The 19,401-nt window shown below is 67.7% G+C and overlaps 2 protein-coding genes across 2 annotated transcripts in view; one reads left to right on the top strand and one right to left on the bottom strand.

The window, feature by feature from the left end:
• The window catches only part of SND1 (staphylococcal nuclease and tudor domain containing 1), a 74,453-nt gene extending 67,635 nt beyond the window's left edge, over nucleotides 1-6,818 (bottom strand). Inside the window, exons 1-3 of the mRNA XM_058804863.1 lie at nucleotides 6,654-6,818; nucleotides 3,001-3,150; nucleotides 1,347-1,467 (exon numbers count right to left, since the gene is read on the bottom strand). Coding sequence (XP_058660846.1) covers nucleotides 1,347-1,467; nucleotides 3,001-3,150; nucleotides 6,654-6,728 — 346 coding nt within the window. The 5' untranslated portion in view covers nucleotides 6,729-6,818. The remainder of the gene's footprint in view (nucleotides 1-1,346; nucleotides 1,468-3,000; nucleotides 3,151-6,653) is intronic.
• LOC131558337 (collagen alpha-1(I) chain-like) lies at nucleotides 6,727-19,204 on the top strand. Its single transcript, XM_058805987.1, has 16 exons — nucleotides 6,727-6,803; nucleotides 6,847-7,325; nucleotides 7,486-7,623; nucleotides 11,414-11,543; nucleotides 12,804-12,888; nucleotides 12,978-13,693; nucleotides 14,779-14,902; nucleotides 15,076-15,453; nucleotides 15,527-15,742; nucleotides 16,785-16,860; nucleotides 16,981-17,094; nucleotides 17,375-17,457; nucleotides 18,313-18,382; nucleotides 18,646-18,698; nucleotides 18,863-18,986; nucleotides 19,086-19,204. Exons 1-16 carry the CDS (start codon nucleotides 6,727-6,729, stop codon nucleotides 19,202-19,204), a joined length of 2,982 nt encoding a protein of 993 aa, XP_058661970.1.
• The last annotated feature ends 197 nt before the right edge of the window (nucleotides 19,205-19,401 follow it).

Raw genomic sequence — 19,401 nt, 5'->3', positions numbered from 1 at the left:
GAAAGGATGGAAAAAGGGAAGCTGTGGGAATTCACCCAGAGCTGCTCCTGTGTCCACGAGCTCCGGCTCAGCGGGGATCAGCACTGGGCATTTCCCTCTCTCCCAAAACTGGGAATCCATGGAGGAGCGGGAATGCATCCTGCTGCTGCCACAGCGCACCCCAACACCTCCACTGCCCACTGCACCCCCCAAAAGGGATTTCCAGCTGGATTTGTCCTTAGGGCACTCCAGGCTGAGCCCAGGAATGCTCCTGGAGCAGGGAGAGCAGGGCTGGAGCTTGGAAACCTGGGGGGCAGGTACCCCTCACTGCCTTCCCAGAGCTGGGGGCCATGGAAAATCATGGAAAAGTGATGGGGAAGCAGGCAGGCATCCTCCTGCTGATGGCACAGCCCAAACATCCCCTTGTGCTCTCCCCCAGAACCACCTTTTCCCAGGTAAAACACCCTGGAACCACCTTTTCCCAGGCAAAACATCCTGACACACCTTTACCCAGGTAACCCATTGAGCCTCCCTTTTTCCCAGGTAACCCATCCATCCTAACCTACCCATCCTCACCTTTTCCCAGGTAAAACATCCAGATCCACCTTTTCCCTGGTAAAACACCCTGGGAACCACCTTTTCCCAGGTAACCCATCCATCCTCACCTTTTCCCAGGTGAACCATCCAGAGCCACTTTTTCCCAGACAAACCATCCTGACCCACCTTTTCCCAGGTAAAACACCCTGGATCCACCTTTTCCCAGGTACCCCATCCATCCTCCCCTGTTCTCAGGTACCCCACTGAGGCTCACCTTTCCCAGGTGCCCCATCCATCCTCTCCTTTCCCCAGGTCCCCACCCAGGCTCACCTTTCCCAGGTGCCCCATCCATCCTCCCCTGTTCTCAGGTACCCCACTGAGGCTCACCTTTCCCAGGTGCCCCATCCATCCTCCCCTGTTCCCAGGTACCCCATCCATCTCCCCTTCCCCAGGTGCCCCATCCATCCTCCCCTTTCCCCAGGTCCCCACCCAGGCTCACCTTTCCCAGGTGCCCCATCCATCCTCCCCTGTTCCCAGGTACCCATCCATCTCCCCTTCCCCAGGTGCCCCATCCATCCTCCCCTGTTCTCAGGTACCCCACTGAGGCTCACCTTTCCCAGGTACCCCATCCATCCACACCTTTCCCAGGTACCCCATCCATCCACACCTTTCCCAGGTGCCCCATCCATCCTCCCCTTCCCCAGGTGCCCCATCCATCCCCCCCTTTCCCAGGTGCCCATTCATCTCCCCTTTCCCAGATACCCATCCATTCTCCCCTTCCCCAGGTGCCCCATCCATCTCCCCTTCCCCAGGTGCCCATCCGTTCTCACCTTTGCCCAGGTAGACCATGCCGTACTCGCGGCCCTGCGGGGTCTTGTACTCCACGGTGAAGCACACCTCCTTCCCGATCAGCTTCTTCCGCAGGAACTCCCGCGCGGGGAAGCCCCAGGGCTGCGGGAGGGATGGAGGCACCGTGAGCCGGGGGCCCGGGCAGGGCAGGGCAGGGGGAGCAGCCCCAGTGCCCCCGGAGCCCCCAGACTCTGCTGGGAGCCGGCTCCTGGGGAGCAACTCCCACCACGGGGGCACCGAGAGAGCTGTGGGGCAGCAAGGCAGCGGGGTTCGCAGCTCTGGCAGCCCCGCCGGGGTTCCGGGGCACGGCAGGCTCGGGAGCGCGCTCCCGTTCCCGCTCCCGTTCCCGGTGCGCGCTCCCGCTCCGGCCCCGGCGGGTGGGCGGGAGCGCGGCCGGAGGTGGGAACATGACGCGCTCATAAACAATTAGCGGGGCTGACAGGCGTCACTTTGGCAGAGAGTGACATTTAGAGGCTGTTGGGAAGACAAAACTCCCCAGGGAGAGCAATTATCTGCCAGCGCTGCTGCTCCCGCCGCCCCCGGCCCGCGGGAGGGGGGCCGGGCCCGCCGGCACCGGCACCGAGGGCACCGAGCGGCTGCGGGACCGCCCCGGGGCCCCGAGCATCCCCCGAGCCCCAAAGCACCCCCTGTGCCCCAAAACAGCCACAGCGTGAGCCCCACAGCATCCCCCGAGCCCCAAAGCACCCCCTGTGCCCCAAAACAGCCACCCCATGTACCCCAGAGCATCCCCCGAGCCCCAAAGCACCCCCTGTGCCCCAAAACAGCCACAGCGTGAGCCCCAGAGCATCCCCCGAGCCCCAAAGCACCCCCTGTGCCCCAAAACAGCCACCCCATGTACCCCAGAGCATCCCTGAGCCCCAAAGCACCCCCTGTGCCCCAAAACAGACACCCCATGTGCCCCAGAGCATCCCCCGAGTCCCAAAGCACCCCCTGTGCCCCAAAACAGACACCCCATGTACCCCAGAGCATCCCCCGAGTCCCAAAGCACTCCTTGTGCCGCAAACCAACCACCCCACGTGCCCAAAACCACCCCCATGTGTGCCAAACCGTGCCCTGGGTACCCCAAACCACCCCTTTACGTGCCCCGAACAATCCCACGCGCCCCAAACCAATCCATGAATCCCAAGCCATACCCCAGACCATCCCCTGTGTTGCCCCAAACCATTCCCTGAGTCCCAAACCGCCCCCCATGCCCCAACACAGCCACCCCATGTGCCCCAAACCACCCCTTCATGTGTCCCAAACTCTTCTACGTGCCCTAAACCATCCTGAGTCCCAAACCACCCCCTGTGTGCTCTAAAACAGCCACCCTATGTGCCCCAATCCACCCCCTCATATGACTGAAACTCTCCCATATGCCCCAAACCATTCCTCATGCCCCAAACCATTCCCATGTGCCCCAAATACCCTTTTGTGTTGCCTCAAACCACCCCACGTGTGCCAAGCCATCCCCCGAGTCCCAAATCTCCTCTTCACGTGTCCCAAACCACCCTGTGTGTGCCACCCACAACACCGTGCCAAGTGCAGAGGGACAAAAAGGAGAACACCCCCCCAAGCCCCCCCATGTGACTCTGCCAGGCCACCCTGTCCCTGTCCCCACGGGTGTCCCCTCACCTCGTCGGGGGTGTCCCTGCTGTCGGGCTGGCTGGCGTTGGCACGCCGTGCCAGGCTCCCCGCGCGGATGTTGCTGAGGTTGATCTGCCGCTCCGGGGGCGGCCCACCACGGGGCTGGCCCCGCACGATGATGGCACAGCCCGACAGCACCTGCGGGGACAACGGGGACACCGGGGTTAGAGGGGACAGCAGGAACTGCGGGATAGCGGGGTCAGAGGGGGACAGAGGGGACAGCGGGGCTCCCAGGGGACAGTGGGGACAGCGGGGGACAGGGGGCAGCCAGGGCACGGCAGGGGCAGCTGGGCAGCGGCGAAAGGACGGTGACACTGCACAGAAAGGCGACGTTGCAGGGACACACACAATTCCAGGGACACAATTCCAGGGATGTGCCCTGCCTTGGCAGGGCTCCGGAACTCAGCATCACTGAGTGCCATGGGCCTGGAGAGCCAGGAGCTGCCCCAGCTGGAGATGGGGGTCACAATCCACACGCTGGGCTGATCCTCAGCAGGGCAGGGGGATCCTGCCCCTGTGAGACCCCACCTGCAGAGCTGCCCCAGCCCTGGGACACAGCAGCAGCACCTGGAGCTGTGGCAGAGAGCCCAGAGGAATCCATGGAGCTGCTGCAGGGCTGGAGCCCCTCAGCTCCCAGGGAGCCAGGCTGGGACAGCTGGGGGTGCTCACCTGGAGAGGAGAAGGCTCCAGGGAGAGCTGAGAGCCCCTGGCAGGGCCTGCAGAGGGACTGGGGACAAGGCCTGCAGGGACAGCACACAGGGAATGGCTCCCACTGCCAGAGGGCAGCCATGGGTGGCATCTTGGCAGTGAGGAATTCCTGCCTGGGCTGGCATTGCCAGAGCAGCTGGGGCTGCCCCTGATCCCTGCAGTGCCCAAGGCCAGGCTGGACACTGGGGCTGGAGCAGCCTGGCACAGTGGGAGGTGTCCCTGCCATGGCGGGGTGGCACAGGAGGGGATTTGGGGTCCCTCAGAGCTCAGCACATGGGGTCACCTCCATGCACACAGAATCCGAAGGAGGATTTGGAAAATCAGGATTTTACAGCGGGTGGATGAGCCCAGCTGGGCCATGTCCCACCACAGCTCTGGCTCTGCGAGCTTCGGGCTGGGCAGTGCCAGCCAATCCCCTCTGCCAGGGTTCCCTCACACCCCCAGGCACATTCCCAGGTCCTGCAGCAGGGCCGGGCTCTGGGCCAGCAGCCAGGCTGTGCTGGGATCTCCCTGTTCCCAACAGGATCTCCCTGTCCCCTCTCCCAGCTCTCTGACCCAGCCTGGGGTCATTCCAGCGCCTGCCCTGGCTCCCCACACCCAAAACCCCCACAGATGCTCGCAGGGATCCCAAACCCCTCCAGCTGTGTCCCATCACCAGAGCCAGCCCAGCAAAGGCTCAGTGCTCTGTGCTCAAGGCTTAGAGATTCCATGGCTGCAATTAACCTTAATCTTTAATTGACAGGGCACGGGGATGCTGGAGCTGCTCTGCTCAATGCCCAGCACGAGCCATGGATCCCGGGGTGGGCTCCTTGGTGGAGCTGCTCCGTGTCCCAGGGTCAGAGCAGGGCTTTGGGGGACATTCCATCCCAGCTCCTGATACCTGTCCCTGCCCATGGAGTGGCCACACGCCCATGTGGCTGTGGGGATCCCCCAGCAGATGGGGAACTGCTCCAGGGATGGCAATGGGATCAGGACACTGTGCCAGCAGCCAGGTGCCACCGTCCCACCCTGCCAGCAAGAGCCACCCCACAGCCCATCTGTCCCACTGAGGGCTCCATCACGGAAATCTGGGCTTAAACCAGGCTTAAGCTGGGGGAAACAGCACAGGCACGGGGGTGCACAGACCCAACTCGTGCTGCCAATGCAGATCCCGGGCACCAGAGGAGATGGCACCAAAATCCCACGGGCACATCCAGAATCCAGGGCTGCCCCTGTGGGGCACAAAGGGTTAAAAATCCTGCCAAGAGTGGGAGGAAAATTCCTGCTCCCCATCCCCATCCTGCTGCCAAACTCCTGCTCTCAAACCCCTCAGCCTCGCTGTGATTGCAGTGAGCTGCACCGTGATTGCAACAGGAAGGTGCAAAAAACCCCAAAAACCTCAAGGCTGTGACGGAGCCACAGCAGAGCACGAGGCTGGCACCACAGAGAGCCAGGGACCCTCTCCCAGGGGATTTTGGGCTGCCCGGCCTGGAAGGGAGCACAGAGCACACCCCAGGCTATGGGGCACAGGCACAGCTGCCTCCCAGCCAGCAGACCCCAAAATCCTCCCCAAAATCCTGCTGCGGATCCCCGTCCCACAGATGGATCGGGCGGGCACAAGCAGCCAGGGGAGGGTTTCCTGAGCACCCCAAAACCTGCAGGGTGGGCAGGAGCCAGGGCAGGGTGGCAGCAGCAGATCCCCCATCACCAGTGACACACGGCACGGGGATGGTGCCAGAGCAGACCTGCAGTGTCCCCAAAGCCCCGGTGTCCCCAGACCCCCGGTGTCTGACCACAGACCCCCAGTTATCATCCCCAGACTCAGTGTCCACCCACAGACCCCCGGTGCCCATCCCAAACCTCTGGGATCCATCCCTAGATCCCTGCCACGCGTCCCCAGCCTTGCAGGGTCCATCCCGCGGTGTCCCCAGCCCTGTCCCCAGCACGGCTCAGACTGCAGTGACAGCCGGGAGCAGGTCTCAGTCCGGAGGGAGCCGGGGGTGAAGGGGTCAGCAGAGACCCCCGGAGCCACCCGGACTCGGGCACGGCAATCGGGGGGGTCGGGGCATGGCAGGGAACGGGCTGGGGCGGGACAGGGCCGGGAGGGGACACGGGACGGGGACATGGGACGGGGACACAGAATAGGGACACGGGATAGGGACACGGGACAGGACCAGGAGGGGACACGGGATGGTGACACGGGATGGGTACGCGGGATGGTGACACGGGACAGGGACACGGGACGGGGACATGGGACCGGGACACGGCGCCCGGCACTGAAGCCGACCTTCGCTCCCGCGGCCCCGCTGCCGGCACACGTGGGGCCCTGGCGCGGGGGACCGGGACCCTTCCCGGGGACCCCGGAGCGGCCCGGGGACCCCAAACCAGCGCTGTCCCGTGGGGACCCGACCGGGGCTCGGGGATCCCGCCCCGCCCCGCCCCGGGGATGCCCCGGTAGGGGCGGCGAGCGGAGCACGTGCGGCACCCCCGGGACGGCCCCGCCGCCGGCGGCACCGCGAGGCCGCTGCTCCGCCACCCTCGGGGCTCCGGGGCTCCGGCACCGGGAGCGGAGCGGGAGCAGCGGCTCCGGGACCCGAAACTCTCCCTGCCCAGCCCAGCAGCCGGGACGGCACCGGGAGCGCGCAGTGCCCGGTGCCGGGGCGTGGGGGACCGGCTGCAGGGGGATCCCAGGGTGCAGCAAGAGGCGCCGGGCAGCGGGCGGTAACGGATCAGCAACTGCCGCCCTACGGGGCCCGGGAGCACCGGACGGGCTGCACCGGGCACGGGGAGCCGGGCACCGCGCGGGCAGCGGACAGGCTCCCGGTTACCGGGAGGGGAGGCGGGCAGCGGAGCGGAGCCCCGGGCCCCGGAGGAGCCTGCGGGAGATGGGGGTCCCCGGTCGGTGAGCGGCGAGGCGCGGGGTCGGTGCGGGGAGCGGCGGGCACAGCCCTTACCATCTTGACGATGCCGCGCTGGACGACGGGCGGCGGCGCGGAGCCGCCCTGGCCGGGGTTGGCCGCGGAGGCCATGGCGGGGCCGGGCGGGCGGAGAGGCCGGGTCGGGCCGGGCCGGGCACGGGCGGCGGGAGCGCGGCGGGGCCCGGGGCGAGCGCGGAAGGGACCGCGGGGCGGGGCCTGAGCCGGGCAGGGGGGGCGCGGCCTCCCCGCGGCCCCGCCCCCCCCGCGCGGCCGGCGGCCAACGGGCGGCCGCTCCCGCCGCGCGCGCCGCCCCGCCCCGCCGCGCCTCGACCAATGGCGGCGCGCTGCCGGTGACGTCAGGCCCCGCGCGGCCACGCCCCAAGCCCGGCGCGCGGGCGGTGGGGCGGGACTTCCGGGGCGCGCGGCGCCAGGGACACGTCGGCAAAGGCCGCCCGCGCGCACACGTGGCCTCGCGCCGCCACGGGGGCGGGGCCAAGGCGGGATACGCCCCTTTCCGTCACAGATGGGCGGGGCTTGGTGGGGGCACGCCTCTCTTCGTCAGCGGCGCGCGCCCAACCCCGGGGCCGGACCGAGATGGGTCTGGGGTCCCGGGGGTCGCCCTTGCGGCGACCCCCGGGACCCCAGACCCATCTCGGTCCGGCCCCGGGGTTGGGGAGACCCCCAGACCCACCTCGGTCTGGTCCCGAGGTTGGGAGGGACCCCAGACCCACCTCGGTCTGGTCCCGAGGTTGGGGAGACCCCCAGACCCACCTCGGTCTGGTCCCGAGGTTGGGAGGGACCCCAGACCCACCTCGGTCTGGTCCCGAGGTTGGGGAGACCCCCAGACCCACCTCGGTCTGGTCCCGAGGTTGGGGAGACCCCCAGACCCTCCCGTCCGTGGGTGACCCCGACTCCCCCAGCCCCGAGCGGGGGAACCCTCCCGCCGTGTCCCGTGTCACCGGCTGTGCCCCCCCCGGACCGGCCCCAGCCCCTCGGGATGCTCCCGGTGCCGCTCCCGGTGTTACCTGTGCGGGCCCGAGCGGAGCCGTGTCACTCGTGGGTGGCCGGGGACGTTGCAGTGGCCACGGAGGGAATCCAGGGCAGGGGAACGGGAACGGAGCGGCTCCGGTGCCGCGCACCGGGATGGGAGAGGGCCCGTGTCCCGCGGGTGAAGCCCCCGAGTGTGGGGGACGATCGGGGCACACCTGGGGGGGCAATAGGAGCGCACCTGGGAGGATCGGAACGCACGGAGTGGGGATGGGGAAGGGATTGGGGCGCACCTGGGGGCGATCAATCCGCCCCGCCGGCGCTTCCCGCTGGGCACCGCACGTTTTCCCACCCTATGATATTTTTTTCACACCCTATGATATTTTCCCCCATGCTCCCGATGTTTTTCCCCGCGTTCCCGATGTTCTCCCGTCCCTGCTCACTCCCGGTTTGTCCCCACGCGCAGGTCCCGGTGCAGCCCCCGCCCCTTTCCCGAGGGTCCCGCTCCCGGACTTTGCTGCGCCGGCTGTGCCAGAGTGTCCCGGTCCACGAAGAATCCTCATCCCACCCTCTCCCTACCTGCCACAACATTCCACCGCTTCTGACCTCCCCGCTCCAGCCCTTTGATGATAATTTATTAATTTATTGCTTTTCTCCCCGTTTTTCATACTTAGCCCCCTTTTTCGGGGCAGGAAATCTCTGCCCAAAAACCTGGAAAAGCAGCTCCATTATCCTGATCCGTGGAATTTCTGGGCCTGCGACATCACTGTCCCATCCTGCACCTGCATTCCACCAGAGATGATGGGCAGCACACCTACAAGCCCCCAAATTGCCTCTTTTAGCCCGAATCCTGTAATAATCATCATTTTGATGGAAAAGAAAGTGAAATTGTAGGTGGGAACGTGGGGATAAACTCCGTTTTCTTGGTCGGCTGAGTCATCCGGGCTTTTAACTTCCACCCGTGCTTTCTGCAGGGGAAAACAATGGGATTTTCCAGGCATCCTGGTGCTCGGTGAGGAGCAGGGTGACCTTCTGCAGGGAGAAAGCCCAGAAAGGTGCAAAAACAGCCTTGGACGTGCAGACAGGAGTGACAGAGGGAGGGAAATCAGGGAATCCTGGAATGTTTGGGTGGGAAAGGACCCCAGAGCCCCTCCAGTGCCACCCCTGCCATGGCAGGGACACCTCCACTGCCCCAGGCTGCCCCAGCCCCAGTGCCCAGCCTGGCCTTGGGCACTGCCAGGGATGGGGATGCTGAGTGGAGCCCCTGGGAGCTGCTCCTCATCCCTCTGCCCTCCCAGCCCTCTGGAGCTGGCTCTGAGCTAGGATGAGGAGAGGGAACGCCAGGAACTCCAGGGTGTGGAGCACTGGAACGCCCAGATCTCCTCTGGGCAGGGATGGGAATCCCAAATCTGGTTATCCCAAATCTGGTTACCCCAGCACCCATCCCTGTGTGCAGGCTGGGAGAGCCCTGGGGATGCCCTGGGACTGGGGGCGCCCTGGGTCCTGGTTCCCCTGAGCCGCGGGCAGATGTTCCCTGTGGGATGGGGGCCCTGCTCCTGCCAGTGCCACTCAGGGAATGCAGGCACTGAGTTCCAGACAAAGCCCCAGCAATGAGCTGTGGTGCTTTGGCAGCTTTGCCTCACTGCAGAAATCTCCTGGGATAATGGCATTCCCCGGTCTGCTCCCTCTGTGTCCCTGTTCCCATCCCTGTTCCACTCCATGCCCCCATTTCATTCCCTTCCTGTCCCTGTTCCTGTGCCCCTCCAGGTCCCTGTTCCACCTTATCCGTTTCCCTGGTCCTGTGTCCCTCCATGTCCCTGTTCTATCCTATCCCTGTTCCTGTTCCCTTGTCCCTCCATGTCCCTGTTCCCTTTTCCCCTCCATACCCCCGTTCCCATTCCCATTTCCCTCCATGTCGCCGGTCTTGTGTGCCTCCCTGTCTCTGTTCCTGTGCCACTCTGTGTCCCTGTTCCCCCTTGTCCCTGTTCCCGTGCCCCTCCATGTCCCTCTTCCACTCTCTCCCTGTCCCTGTTCTCATTCCCATTTCCCTCTATGCGTCCAGTCCTGTGTCCTTCTGTGCCGCTGTTCCAGTGTCCCCGTGTTCCTGTCCCCATATCCCTGTCCCTGTGTCCCTCCCTGCTCCCGTGTCCATGTCCCTGTGCCACTCTGTGTCACCATTCCCATGTCCTTCCTTGTCCCTCTTCCTGTGTCCATGCCTGTCCCTGTGCTACTCTGTGTCCCTCCCTGTCCCCGTGTCCCTTCCTGTCCCCGTTCCCATGTCCTTCCCTGTCCCTGTGCCCCCTGTCCCATTCCCGGGCAGTGCTCCTGTCCCTCCTCTGGCGGAGCAGGTCCCCTCCCTCCTCCCAGCTCCTCACCCACCATCCCTGCAGGGTCCCTCTCTCCAGACCCCAGTCCCCAGCACACCCCGCTCCTGCTGCCAGCCTGCAATGGGGACAAGGATCCGCTGTCCCCGGGCGGGGAGGGCTCAGCGCCCCCTCCCTGGAGGGACACCAGAGGGCAGAGACCCCCTGGGCACGGGCACTGGGATCGGGGACAGACCCCCTGGGCAGGGTCACTGGGATCGGGGACAGACCCCCTGGGCACGGGCACTGGGATCAGGGACAGACCCTCTGGGCACGGGCACTGGGATCGGGGACAGACCCTCTGATCGCTGGGATCGGGGACAGACCCTCTGGGCACGGGCACTGGGATCAGGGACAGACCCTCTGGGCACGGGCACTGGGATCGGGGACAGACCCTCTGATCACTGGGGTCGGGGACAGACCCTCTGGGCACGGGCACTGGGATCGGGGACAGACCCTCTGGGCACGGGCACGGGCACTGGGATCGGGGACAGGGCAGTGCGGAGGGCAGCGATCCCCGAGCCCTGACCGAGCGGGGCAGCTCTGCTCGAGCGCGGCCCGGGCTGCACGGGGCTCTCCCGGTCCCTCCCTCTGGAACAGCCCAGAGACACCAAGAGGGGATGGGGATGGAATGGAATGGGATGGAGATCGGATGGAAACGGGGAGGAATGTGGGGAATAGGATCGGGAATGCAGATGGAGATGGTCTGGGAGTGGAGGAGGAGATGGGGTGGAGATCAAAACAGAGATGGAGGCAGAGATGGAGAGGAAGCAGAGGTGAAAGAGAGGGGGGAAAAAGGATACAAAGATGGAGATTATGACAAAATACAGATGGAGATGGAGACTAAGTCACAAATACAGAGGCAGAAATGAAGATGGAAAGAGAAATGAAGATGCAGATGAAAATGGGTATAAAGGTGAAGGTGATGGATCTGCTCAGCTGGATCCCTGTGCCCTGCAAACTCCCCGCAGAGCCGTGGGGACAGCTCTTCCTGCTGAGATGCTGCAGTGAGCGCCTTTCCCGGGACACGCCCTCTTTTGGGGAGCCCTGTGCTCCCCTCCAGAGCCCCCGGTGTCCCCAACACACCCCTGAGCCTGCCTGGGGACAGTGGGGACCGGGTTTTCTTTTTCCTTTCCTTTCCTTTCCTTTCCTTTCCTTTCCTTTCCTTTCCTTTCCTTTCCTTTCCTTTCCTTTCCTTTCCTTTCCTTTCCTTTCCTTTCCTTTCCTTTCCTTTCCTTTCCTTTCCTTTCCTTTCCTTTCCTTTCCTTTCCTTTCCTTTCCTTTCCTTTCCTTTCCTTTCCTTTCCTTTCCTTTTCCTTTCCTTTTCCTTTTCCTTTTCCTTTTCCTTTTCCTTTTCCTTTCCTTCTTTTTCTCTCTCTGGAGTTGCAGCAGGGACACTCGGGTCCCCGCCATCCCCCGCTGTGTGCTGGCATTCCTGGCCCCCAGGGCAGAGGCACCGTGTGCCACCTGCTGCCCCATGTCCCCTCGCTATCCCTGGGGTGCTCAGCACCCTCAGAATCCCCGCAAAAGCTCTTCCCGGGGAGCAGGGCGAGGCCACAGGAGCACAAATGCCGCGGTGGGTCCTGGATCTTCCCTCCACCTTTCCAGAGCTCTGTCCCCACCTCTTCGTGTCCCCAGATCTGTCCCCACTGCTCCACCTCTGCCTTTGCACCTCCCCAAGCTCCCTGATTGCACCTCCACACCTCTCCACCTCTCCTTTTCCCTCTTTCCATCATTCCACGTCTTCACACCTTCACCTCTCCACCTTTCCATGTCTCCATAATTCTGCCTCCACCTCTCCATCTCTCCATTTTAGCATTTCTCCACTTCTGCCTTTTCCCCTCTCAGTGTCCTTATGTCTCCATGTCTCCCCCTCTCCACATGGTCACCTCTCCATGTCCCAACACCTATCCCCCATCTCCTCCCCATCTCCTCCTCTCCTCCTCTCCCTTTCACCACCTCTCCATCCGTCCCTGCACCTCTCCCGTGCCCTCCTCTCTCCCTCCGTCTCCTCCCGACTCCGTCCCTCCGGGTCTCCCCCTCTCCATTCCACCCTCTCTCCATCTCTGCTCTGCACGTGTCCATCTCTCTCCCCACCTCCCCACACCTTCCACTCCCCGCATCTCCCTCTCCCGTCTCTGCCGCTCTCCCCGCTCCCTCCCCGCCTTTTCCCGGCCCGCTTTCCGCTGCCCGCGGCCGCCGCCGCGCCCGGGACGCGCCAGGGACGCACGGCCCGGTGCCCGCAGCCGCCGCCGCCTCCCCCGGGCCCGCGGGGCTGCCCCGGCTCCCCGGGCGGCTCCGGGGGCTCCTCCCGCCGCCGGGGCAGCGCGGGGCCGGCCCGGGAGCGGCGCGGGGCCGGCCGGGGCTGTGCGCCCCGGAGCCCGGCGCGCCCGTTCCCAGCGCGCGCGGCCCGGGGGCAGCCCCGCCGCTCCGGGGCCGGCCCCGAGCCCCCCGCGCCGCCCCCCGCCCGGGCCCGGGGGCTCGGGGACAGGCCCGGGCCCGGCGCCGCCGCCCCTCCGCCGAGCCCCGCGCCCCGCTCCCCGCGGCCGCGTTACGCGCGGGGCCGGCCCGGCCCGGGGGCTCCGCCGGGGTTCCCCCACGGCCGGCGCGGAGCGGGGGGTCCCGGGCGGCCGGCGCCGAGCGGGGGGACCCGGCCCTGGGTGCGGGCGCTCCCCGCGCCGCCGGGAACCCTCGCCCGGCCCCGGGGTGCGGGACGGCCGGGGCGCCCCGGGGGCGGCGGGGGGGCGGCCGGCGGCTCCCCGGGGGCCGGGGCCGGGCCCGGGCCCCGCGGGGCCGTGGTTAATGTGTAATTCGGAGCATATGGTATTTTCCAAAGGCGGGCAGCAGCGCGGAGCCCGGGGGCCGGGGCCGGGGTGCAAATAACGCCGGATGACTCGCGGGGCCGGGCGCGGAGGGCCACGGTGATGGGCTCCTCGCTGGCTAATATTTGCTCTTCAAATATTTTACTTGAAAGGTTTACAACGTTGTTTTTTTTTTTTAATCTTCCAAGAAGGGGCCATCTGTGCCGGTGCTCGCCCGGAGCACACCGGGGAGTCCCCGCCGGGGCCCAGCCGCCACCCCGGGGGCCGCCTTCTATTTGTTCAGCACCCAAAATAAATCAAATCGATGTAATAAAAGCGAAGGTGGATTTATGATTGAATCCCATATGTCCCTGTTTGCTTTGCGGGAGAACGCGGGAGCGAAACCCCTCGGGGGGCTCCGCCGGGGGATCCCCGGCGATGCTCCGGGACGCGGGGAAGCGGCGGGGCCGTGCTGTCCGCCGGCCGCAGGTGCTGAAACGCCGGCGCTCCGCCGGCACCGGCTCCCGGCCCGGCCCGGGGGGCCCCGAGCGCCCCCAGGTCCCGACGGACCCCCCGGGCCGGGCGTGCGCTGGGCGCGGTCACGTCGGGCCGCCCCTTCCTCCCCGTGCTCCTCTCCCTCCCGCGGTGACATCACGGCCCCGCTGAGCGCCCGCCCGGCCCCGGCCCCGGCGCGCTCCGCTCCGGCTGCCCCGAGGCTCCGCAGGTACCTCCTTGCGCCGCTGCGGCATCGCCGCTGTCCCGAGCGCCCCTCCCTGCGTGTGGAGCTGCAGGGACCGCTGCAGGAATTGGTGGGGATCGTGCTTGAACCTGGAGAGCTCGGGGGTCCCCCGGCCCTGGCCCGGGCTCGCTGCTCCCCGCTGGCCCCGCACAGGGACCGAGCTCATCCCGGCCCCGGGGCTCCTCGGTACCATCCGAGGGACACCCGCGGCTCGGCTTTCCAGCGCTCCCAGCCTCCCCACGGGCTTCCCTGGGGCACAGAAATCCCTGTGCCACCTGCGGGCACAGCACGGCCAAGGCAGGAGCGCTGGGGACTCGTGTCCCGTTCCTCCCTCCCACCTTCCCTCCCTCCCTCCCGGAGCAGCCTCCGCGCATCGCCCGGGGCCGATCCAGCCCTCTCCGAGCAGGGGCAGGCGGGATGCGCCTCGGCTTTGCGGAAAACCTGCGGGAAACCTGAGGGCTTGTCCCTATTGTTGGATTAATTTGGCTTTTCCCGAATTTCCGAGGGTCGGTGTCGCCAAACTCCCTCGGGCTGTGCGGTGGGATTTGGGGACTGTGGGGGTGCCGGGAGGGTTTTGGGGTGTTCCAGGTGAAACCCCGGGTGGACTGGGGGCTCTGGCGAGGCCGTGGGGGAGCAGCAGCCGCCAGGCCCGGTGGCACCTCTGTGGCTGCGCTGCTGCCCAGGCAGGAGAGGCACCGGCACCGGGGTCCCTGTGGGAATCCTGCCGGGAAATCCTACGGAGCCAGGCTGGGAGGGCTGGGGGTGTCCAGCATGGAGGCAGAAAGGCTCTGGGAGAGCTGAGAGCCCCTGGCAGGGCCTGCAGGGGCTCCAGCAGAGCTGCAGAGGGACTGGGGACAAGGCCTGCAGGGACAGCACACAGGGAATGGCTCCCACTGCCAGAGGGCAGCCATGGGTGGCATCTTGGCAATGAGGAATTCCTGCCTGGGCTGGGAGGGTGGTGGGCGTGGGGATCCCTCCATCTCCATTCCCTGTGGATCCCGGCACTCGGCTGGGCTGGGCTGGGCGTGGGGACCCCGCTGTGCCCCGTGGGGTGTCCGGGGAGCTCTGCAGGCGCTGGGACACGGCTCAGCCACGGCGGCTCCGCTCCGCCTCGGCAGCACCGGCTGCATCTCCCGAGCCTCTCCAGAGCCCTGTGACCTCTTTTCCGGCTCTTTAGCCGCTGTGCCTGCGGCACAAGGACTTCCCGAGTTGCCCCCAAGTGTTCCCATCTTCTCCTCCAGGATTCCTGCCCCTGTCCGTCCTCCTCGCAGCAAGGTCGTGGCTGAGCCCTGGACAGCGGTGCTGATTCACCCGGCCCCGCAGCACCCCCCGTGTCCCACGGGGAACTCCCAGGCCCCCACAGCCCCTGAAGCCTCTCCACGATGCAACACCGAGGTGAGGAGCGCGGTGTTCCCGGCGGGACCCGGGGATGCGCCGTGCCACCATTCCCTGCTCCGCCCGGCCGCCCATTGACCCGCGGCTCCGCAGGGCCCTGCCGGCCCCGGGCACATCCAGCCCCGCAGCCTGTCACCCCCTGCCCTTCCCAAATTCTCCCCGTGCTCTTCCAGGGGGTGTTTTCCTGCTTCCTGGGGCCGGCGTCCCCATTCCCTGCCTGCACCCACCCCCAGCACCGAGCCCCGCGTCCCTCCAGCCCGACTCCCCTTGCCCAGCCCCTGCAGCCCCCTCAGCTCCCCCTGCCCAGCCCCTCCGGACCCCCTCGTCACCCCTCTCTGTTCCCCTCCCCGGTGCCATCCTGGGGGGCCGGGAGGGCAGGACGGGCGGCCCCGCTGCCCCCAGCCCTGTTCCCCTCCCCAGGGCCCAGCAGGGTGAACCAGCTCGGGGGTCTCTTCCTGAACGGGCGCCCCCTCCCCACGTGCAAGAGGCAGAGAATCATCGCGCTGGCGGCGAGCGGCGCCCGCAGCTCCGACATCTCCCGCAGCCTCAAGGTGCGCCCGGCCGGGGCTGGGGGGGGTCTCCCGCCCCTCCCAAATCCCCCCCGCGCTCAAGCTCTGCCCGCAGGTGTCCAACGGCTGCGTCAGCAAAATCCTGGGCCGCTACTACCGCACGGGGGCCGTGGGGCCCAAGGCGGCGGGGGGCAGCAAGCCCCGCACGGCCACCCCCGCCGTGGTGGCCAGGATCGCGCGGCTGAAGCTGGAGCAGCCCGGGCTCTTCGCCTGGCAGATCCGCCGGCAGCTGCACGCCGAGGGAATCTGCGCCGGCAGCGGCATCCCCAGCGTGAGTCCTGCCCGGAGCCCCGGGGCTGCGGGAATTCACCGGGAAACGGGCAGGAGAGGGGGTCCGACCCACGGCGGGGGGCGGGAGGTGGGAATGGGAGCGGGGGAGGGCTCGGGACAGTGGGAGTGGGACAGGGAAGGGCTGGGGGCAGTGGGGATGGTGCATGGGGACGGGATCGGGGCAGTGGGAGTGGGAGCGGGGAAGGGCTGGGGCAGTGGGGATGGTGCATGGGGACGGGATCGGGGCAGTGGGAATGGTGCATGGGGAAGGGCTGGGGGCAGTGGGAATGGTGCATGGGGACGGGATCGGGGCAGTGGGAATGGTGCATGGGGACGGGATCGGGGCAGTGGGAATGGTGCATGGGGAAGGGCTGGGGCAGTGGGGATGGTGCATGGGGACGGGATCGGGGCAGTGGGAATGGTGTGCGGGGAAGGGCTGGGGGCAGTGGGAATGGTGCATGGGGACGGGATCGGGGCAGTGGGAATGGGAGCGGGGAAGGGCTGGGGGCAGTGGGAAGGGTGCACGGGACAGTGGGAATGGTGCACAGGGAAGGGCTGGGCCAGTGGGGTGGATTACCCAGGAAGGGCTCAGTGTGATGGGAAGGGTTCGGGCCCATGGAAGGACTCGGGAATGGGAAGGATGCACAGGGAAGGGCTCGGTGCTTGGTGAGAAGCAGAGCTGGAGCGGGTGGGCAGCGGAAGGCCGATCGCTCCTTCCCAGCGGAACCAGAGCCCCGAGCGCCACCCCCGAGCCCGGCTCCTCCTCGGGCCGCGGGACACCGCGGTGGCTCCGTGACAAGTGTCCCTGCCGGGCAGGGCGAGCTGCGCTCCCCAAGGACGGACCCACCCTGCCGGTGCCCCGCCGTGCCAATGGCACTCCGTTAGATTCTGTCTGTCCCCGGGGTTCCGGGGTCCTGGGCCGCAAACAGGGAGCAGACGGGCTGGGCCCCGGGCCGGAGAACCCCTGGCTCCGGAGAGCACCCCAGAGACAGCTCCAGCTCCATTCCCGTCCCCTCCCGGCACATCCCCTGTCCCCTGCCCAGGTCTCCTCCATCAACCGCGTGCTCAGGACCCTGCCCAGCGACCTCCGGCTGGCGGCCGAGCCCCAGGACCCGCGGGGTGAGCCTTGCCCCAGAGCCCGGAGCCCTCCTGACCCTTCCTGGCCCCTCCGGGGAGCCCCAGCACCGGGTCCGCCCCAGCACCGGGTCCGGCCCAGCCGCTGTCCCTCTGTCTCCGCAGGGTCCCCTCCGGCCGCGCCCCCCGGCCCGCAGCCCCCGCAGGGCCCCGGGCACCGGAGCGGGGGCAGGAGCCGCACCGTGTTCTCCAGGCAGCAGGCGGAGGCTCTGGAGGAAGGTGCGCTCCGAGCGGGGCTGTTCGGGGGGGCAATGCCGCTTTCGGGATGGGGTCGTGCCATCGCTGCGGGGCCCCAAACCGCCCCGGAGCGCCCCAAAGCGCCCCAGACTACCCTAGAGAACCCCAAACCATCCCATACCCCACCAGACCCCCCCAAACCACCCAGCGCACCCCACTCCGCTGGCCCCGCGGCCTGGCTGCAGTCACCCCCTGCCATCTCCCGCCCGGGTGCCGGGGTGGCTGTCCCGGCCCGGCCCCGCTCAGCCCGGTCCCCTTGCAGCGTTCCGGAGGGGACAGTACCCGGACAGCGCCACCCGCGAGCGCCTGGCCGCGGCCATCCGGCTGCCCGACAGCACCATCAGGGTAAGGGCGACCCGCCTGACCCGAGCGGGACCCGGGCACGTCCCGGTGCCCCGAGCAGCCCGGGGGGACCGCCGGGATCGGGACTGCCAGCTCCGAGGCACAGGGAGCCCTCCCGCCCTCGGGGACACCTCCGAACCGTGTCACCGCTGCTGGCCACGGGGCTGGGACGGGCTCCGGAGGGCGGCCGTGACTGCCCGGGGCTGCGTTTGTCCTGGCTCGGGGGTCTCTCCATGGCACACTCCCTGGCACACGTGGCACGTTTCATGGCACACTGCCTGGCACACCTGGCACACTCCATGCCACAATCCATGGCACACTCCATGGCACACTTGGCACATTTCATGGCACACTCCCTGGCACACTCCATGACACACTCCATGGCACACTCCATGGCACACTTGGCACATTTCATGGCACACTCCCTGGCACACTTGGCACACTCCTTGGCATACCTGGCACACTCCCTGGCACAGTCATTGACACATTCCCTGGTACACTCCATGGCGCACACTCCCTGGCACTCCCTGGCACATTTCATGGCACACTCCCTGGCACACACCCGTCACATGTTCCTCTCAGCAGCTCCAGATCCACATCTCTGGGTGCCCGGCAGCCCCTTCCCTTCTGATGCCCAGAATGAAACCCATTCCTCTGCCCGTGCCCCAGTGCATGCCTGGGACCAGGACACGGGCATTCCTTTGCCCATGTCAGGGATCGAGCTCCGTTCTGTGCCCGTGTCCCTCCCGTGTCGCCGCTCGCTCCCGGGCAGTGACGGGTCCGTGTCCCGGGGCTCAGAGCTGTGCCAGGGGCCTGGGACGGGCAGGGACCGCAGCCTCAGCTCCCGCCCCTGCCCAGGTCTGGTTCTCGAACCGCCGAGCCAAGTGGCGACGGGAGAGCAAGCGGCAGCTGGAGACGGGCGGCGCAGGTGACAGCGCGGGGACCGAGGGGACGGGACGTGGGACACAGGGCCGCCCCTGGCTGGGAGCGCGGCTGGCATTTGGCCCTGGGACCCCGGGGTTGCTTCCCAGAGCCCCGCTGGGAGCTGGGGAAGGGACACGGCCGCTCCCCGTGCGCCCCCGGGAGCCGGGCCAGGGCACTGTCCGAGCCCGGACATTGTCCGAGCCAGGGCACTGTCCGAGCCAGGGCACTGTCCGAGCCCGGACATTGTGCCCGCCCGTGCCCACGCAGGCTCCTGGTGCGAGTGGATCCCGCCCGCTGTCGGTCCCGCCGCCGCCGCACGGGTAGGACATGGCCGCTCCCGGGGTGCTGGGGACACCCCAACCGGCCCGAGCACCCTCTGGAGCGGCGCTCCGGCCGGGAGCCCTGTCTGGAGCGCCCCGGTGCTCTCGGGGTGAGCTGGTGCCGGAGCAGCCCTGTGACACGGCGCTGTCCGGTCCCCACGCAGCCCCTCCCGGACCCCCCCACGGGCTCGGCGCAGCCCCTGCACGGCCTCGCCCCCCAGCCGCGCCCCCCGGCCCCGCTGCACCTCTGCGCCTCCGGGCCCTGCGCCTGGGACGACGCTTGCTGCGGTACGAGGGGCCGGCCCCGGCCGCCCCGGGCTGCTGGGGGTGCCCTGGGTGTCCCCTGCCATGGCCCGGCCATGCCTGAGCCCCGTGTCCATCCCGCAGGTCTGGCTCCCGGCGGGACCCCCGCTCCAGCGCCCTGGCAGCCCCTGGAGAGCGCCCGCTTCGCCCTGCTGCCCCCCGGGCTGCCCCCGCTGCCAGCCTGGGGCCTGGAGCCGCGCTGAGCCCCCGCTGAGCCCCCGCTGCCCCCCGAGCTGTCCCGGCAGGACGGGGGGCTCCGGCACCCCCCGAGCCGCGGATTGAGGATATCCGGGCAGGGCGGGCTCCGGGGGCAGCCGGGCCAGCACGGCCGGGCCAGCCCGCGGCAGGTCCCAAACCGCCTCCGGACACGGGGGGGTCGCGGAATTCAGGATCCCTGACC

The sequence above is a fragment of the Ammospiza caudacuta genome, chromosome 5 (genome assembly GCF_027887145.1).
Source record: "Ammospiza caudacuta isolate bAmmCau1 chromosome 5, bAmmCau1.pri, whole genome shotgun sequence".
NCBI lineage: Eukaryota > Metazoa > Chordata > Aves > Passeriformes > Passerellidae > Ammospiza > Ammospiza caudacuta.
Note: the sequence above shows the minus strand (reverse complement) of the source record. Positions and strands in the feature narration are given on the sequence as shown.

Coding starts and splice junctions, on each gene's coding strand:
- LOC131558337 (XM_058805987.1), top strand. CDS start 6,727: ATGGCGGGGCCGGGCGGGCGGAGAGGCCGGGTCGGGCCGGGCCGGGCA. Junction 7,326..7,485: donor CACCTCGGTCTGGTCCCGAG/GTTGGGAGGGAC, acceptor TCTGGTCCCGAG/GTTGGGGAGACCCCCAGACC. Junction 18,987..19,085: donor CTGGGACGACGCTTGCTGCG/GTACGAGGGGCC, acceptor TCCATCCCGCAG/GTCTGGCTCCCGGCGGGACC.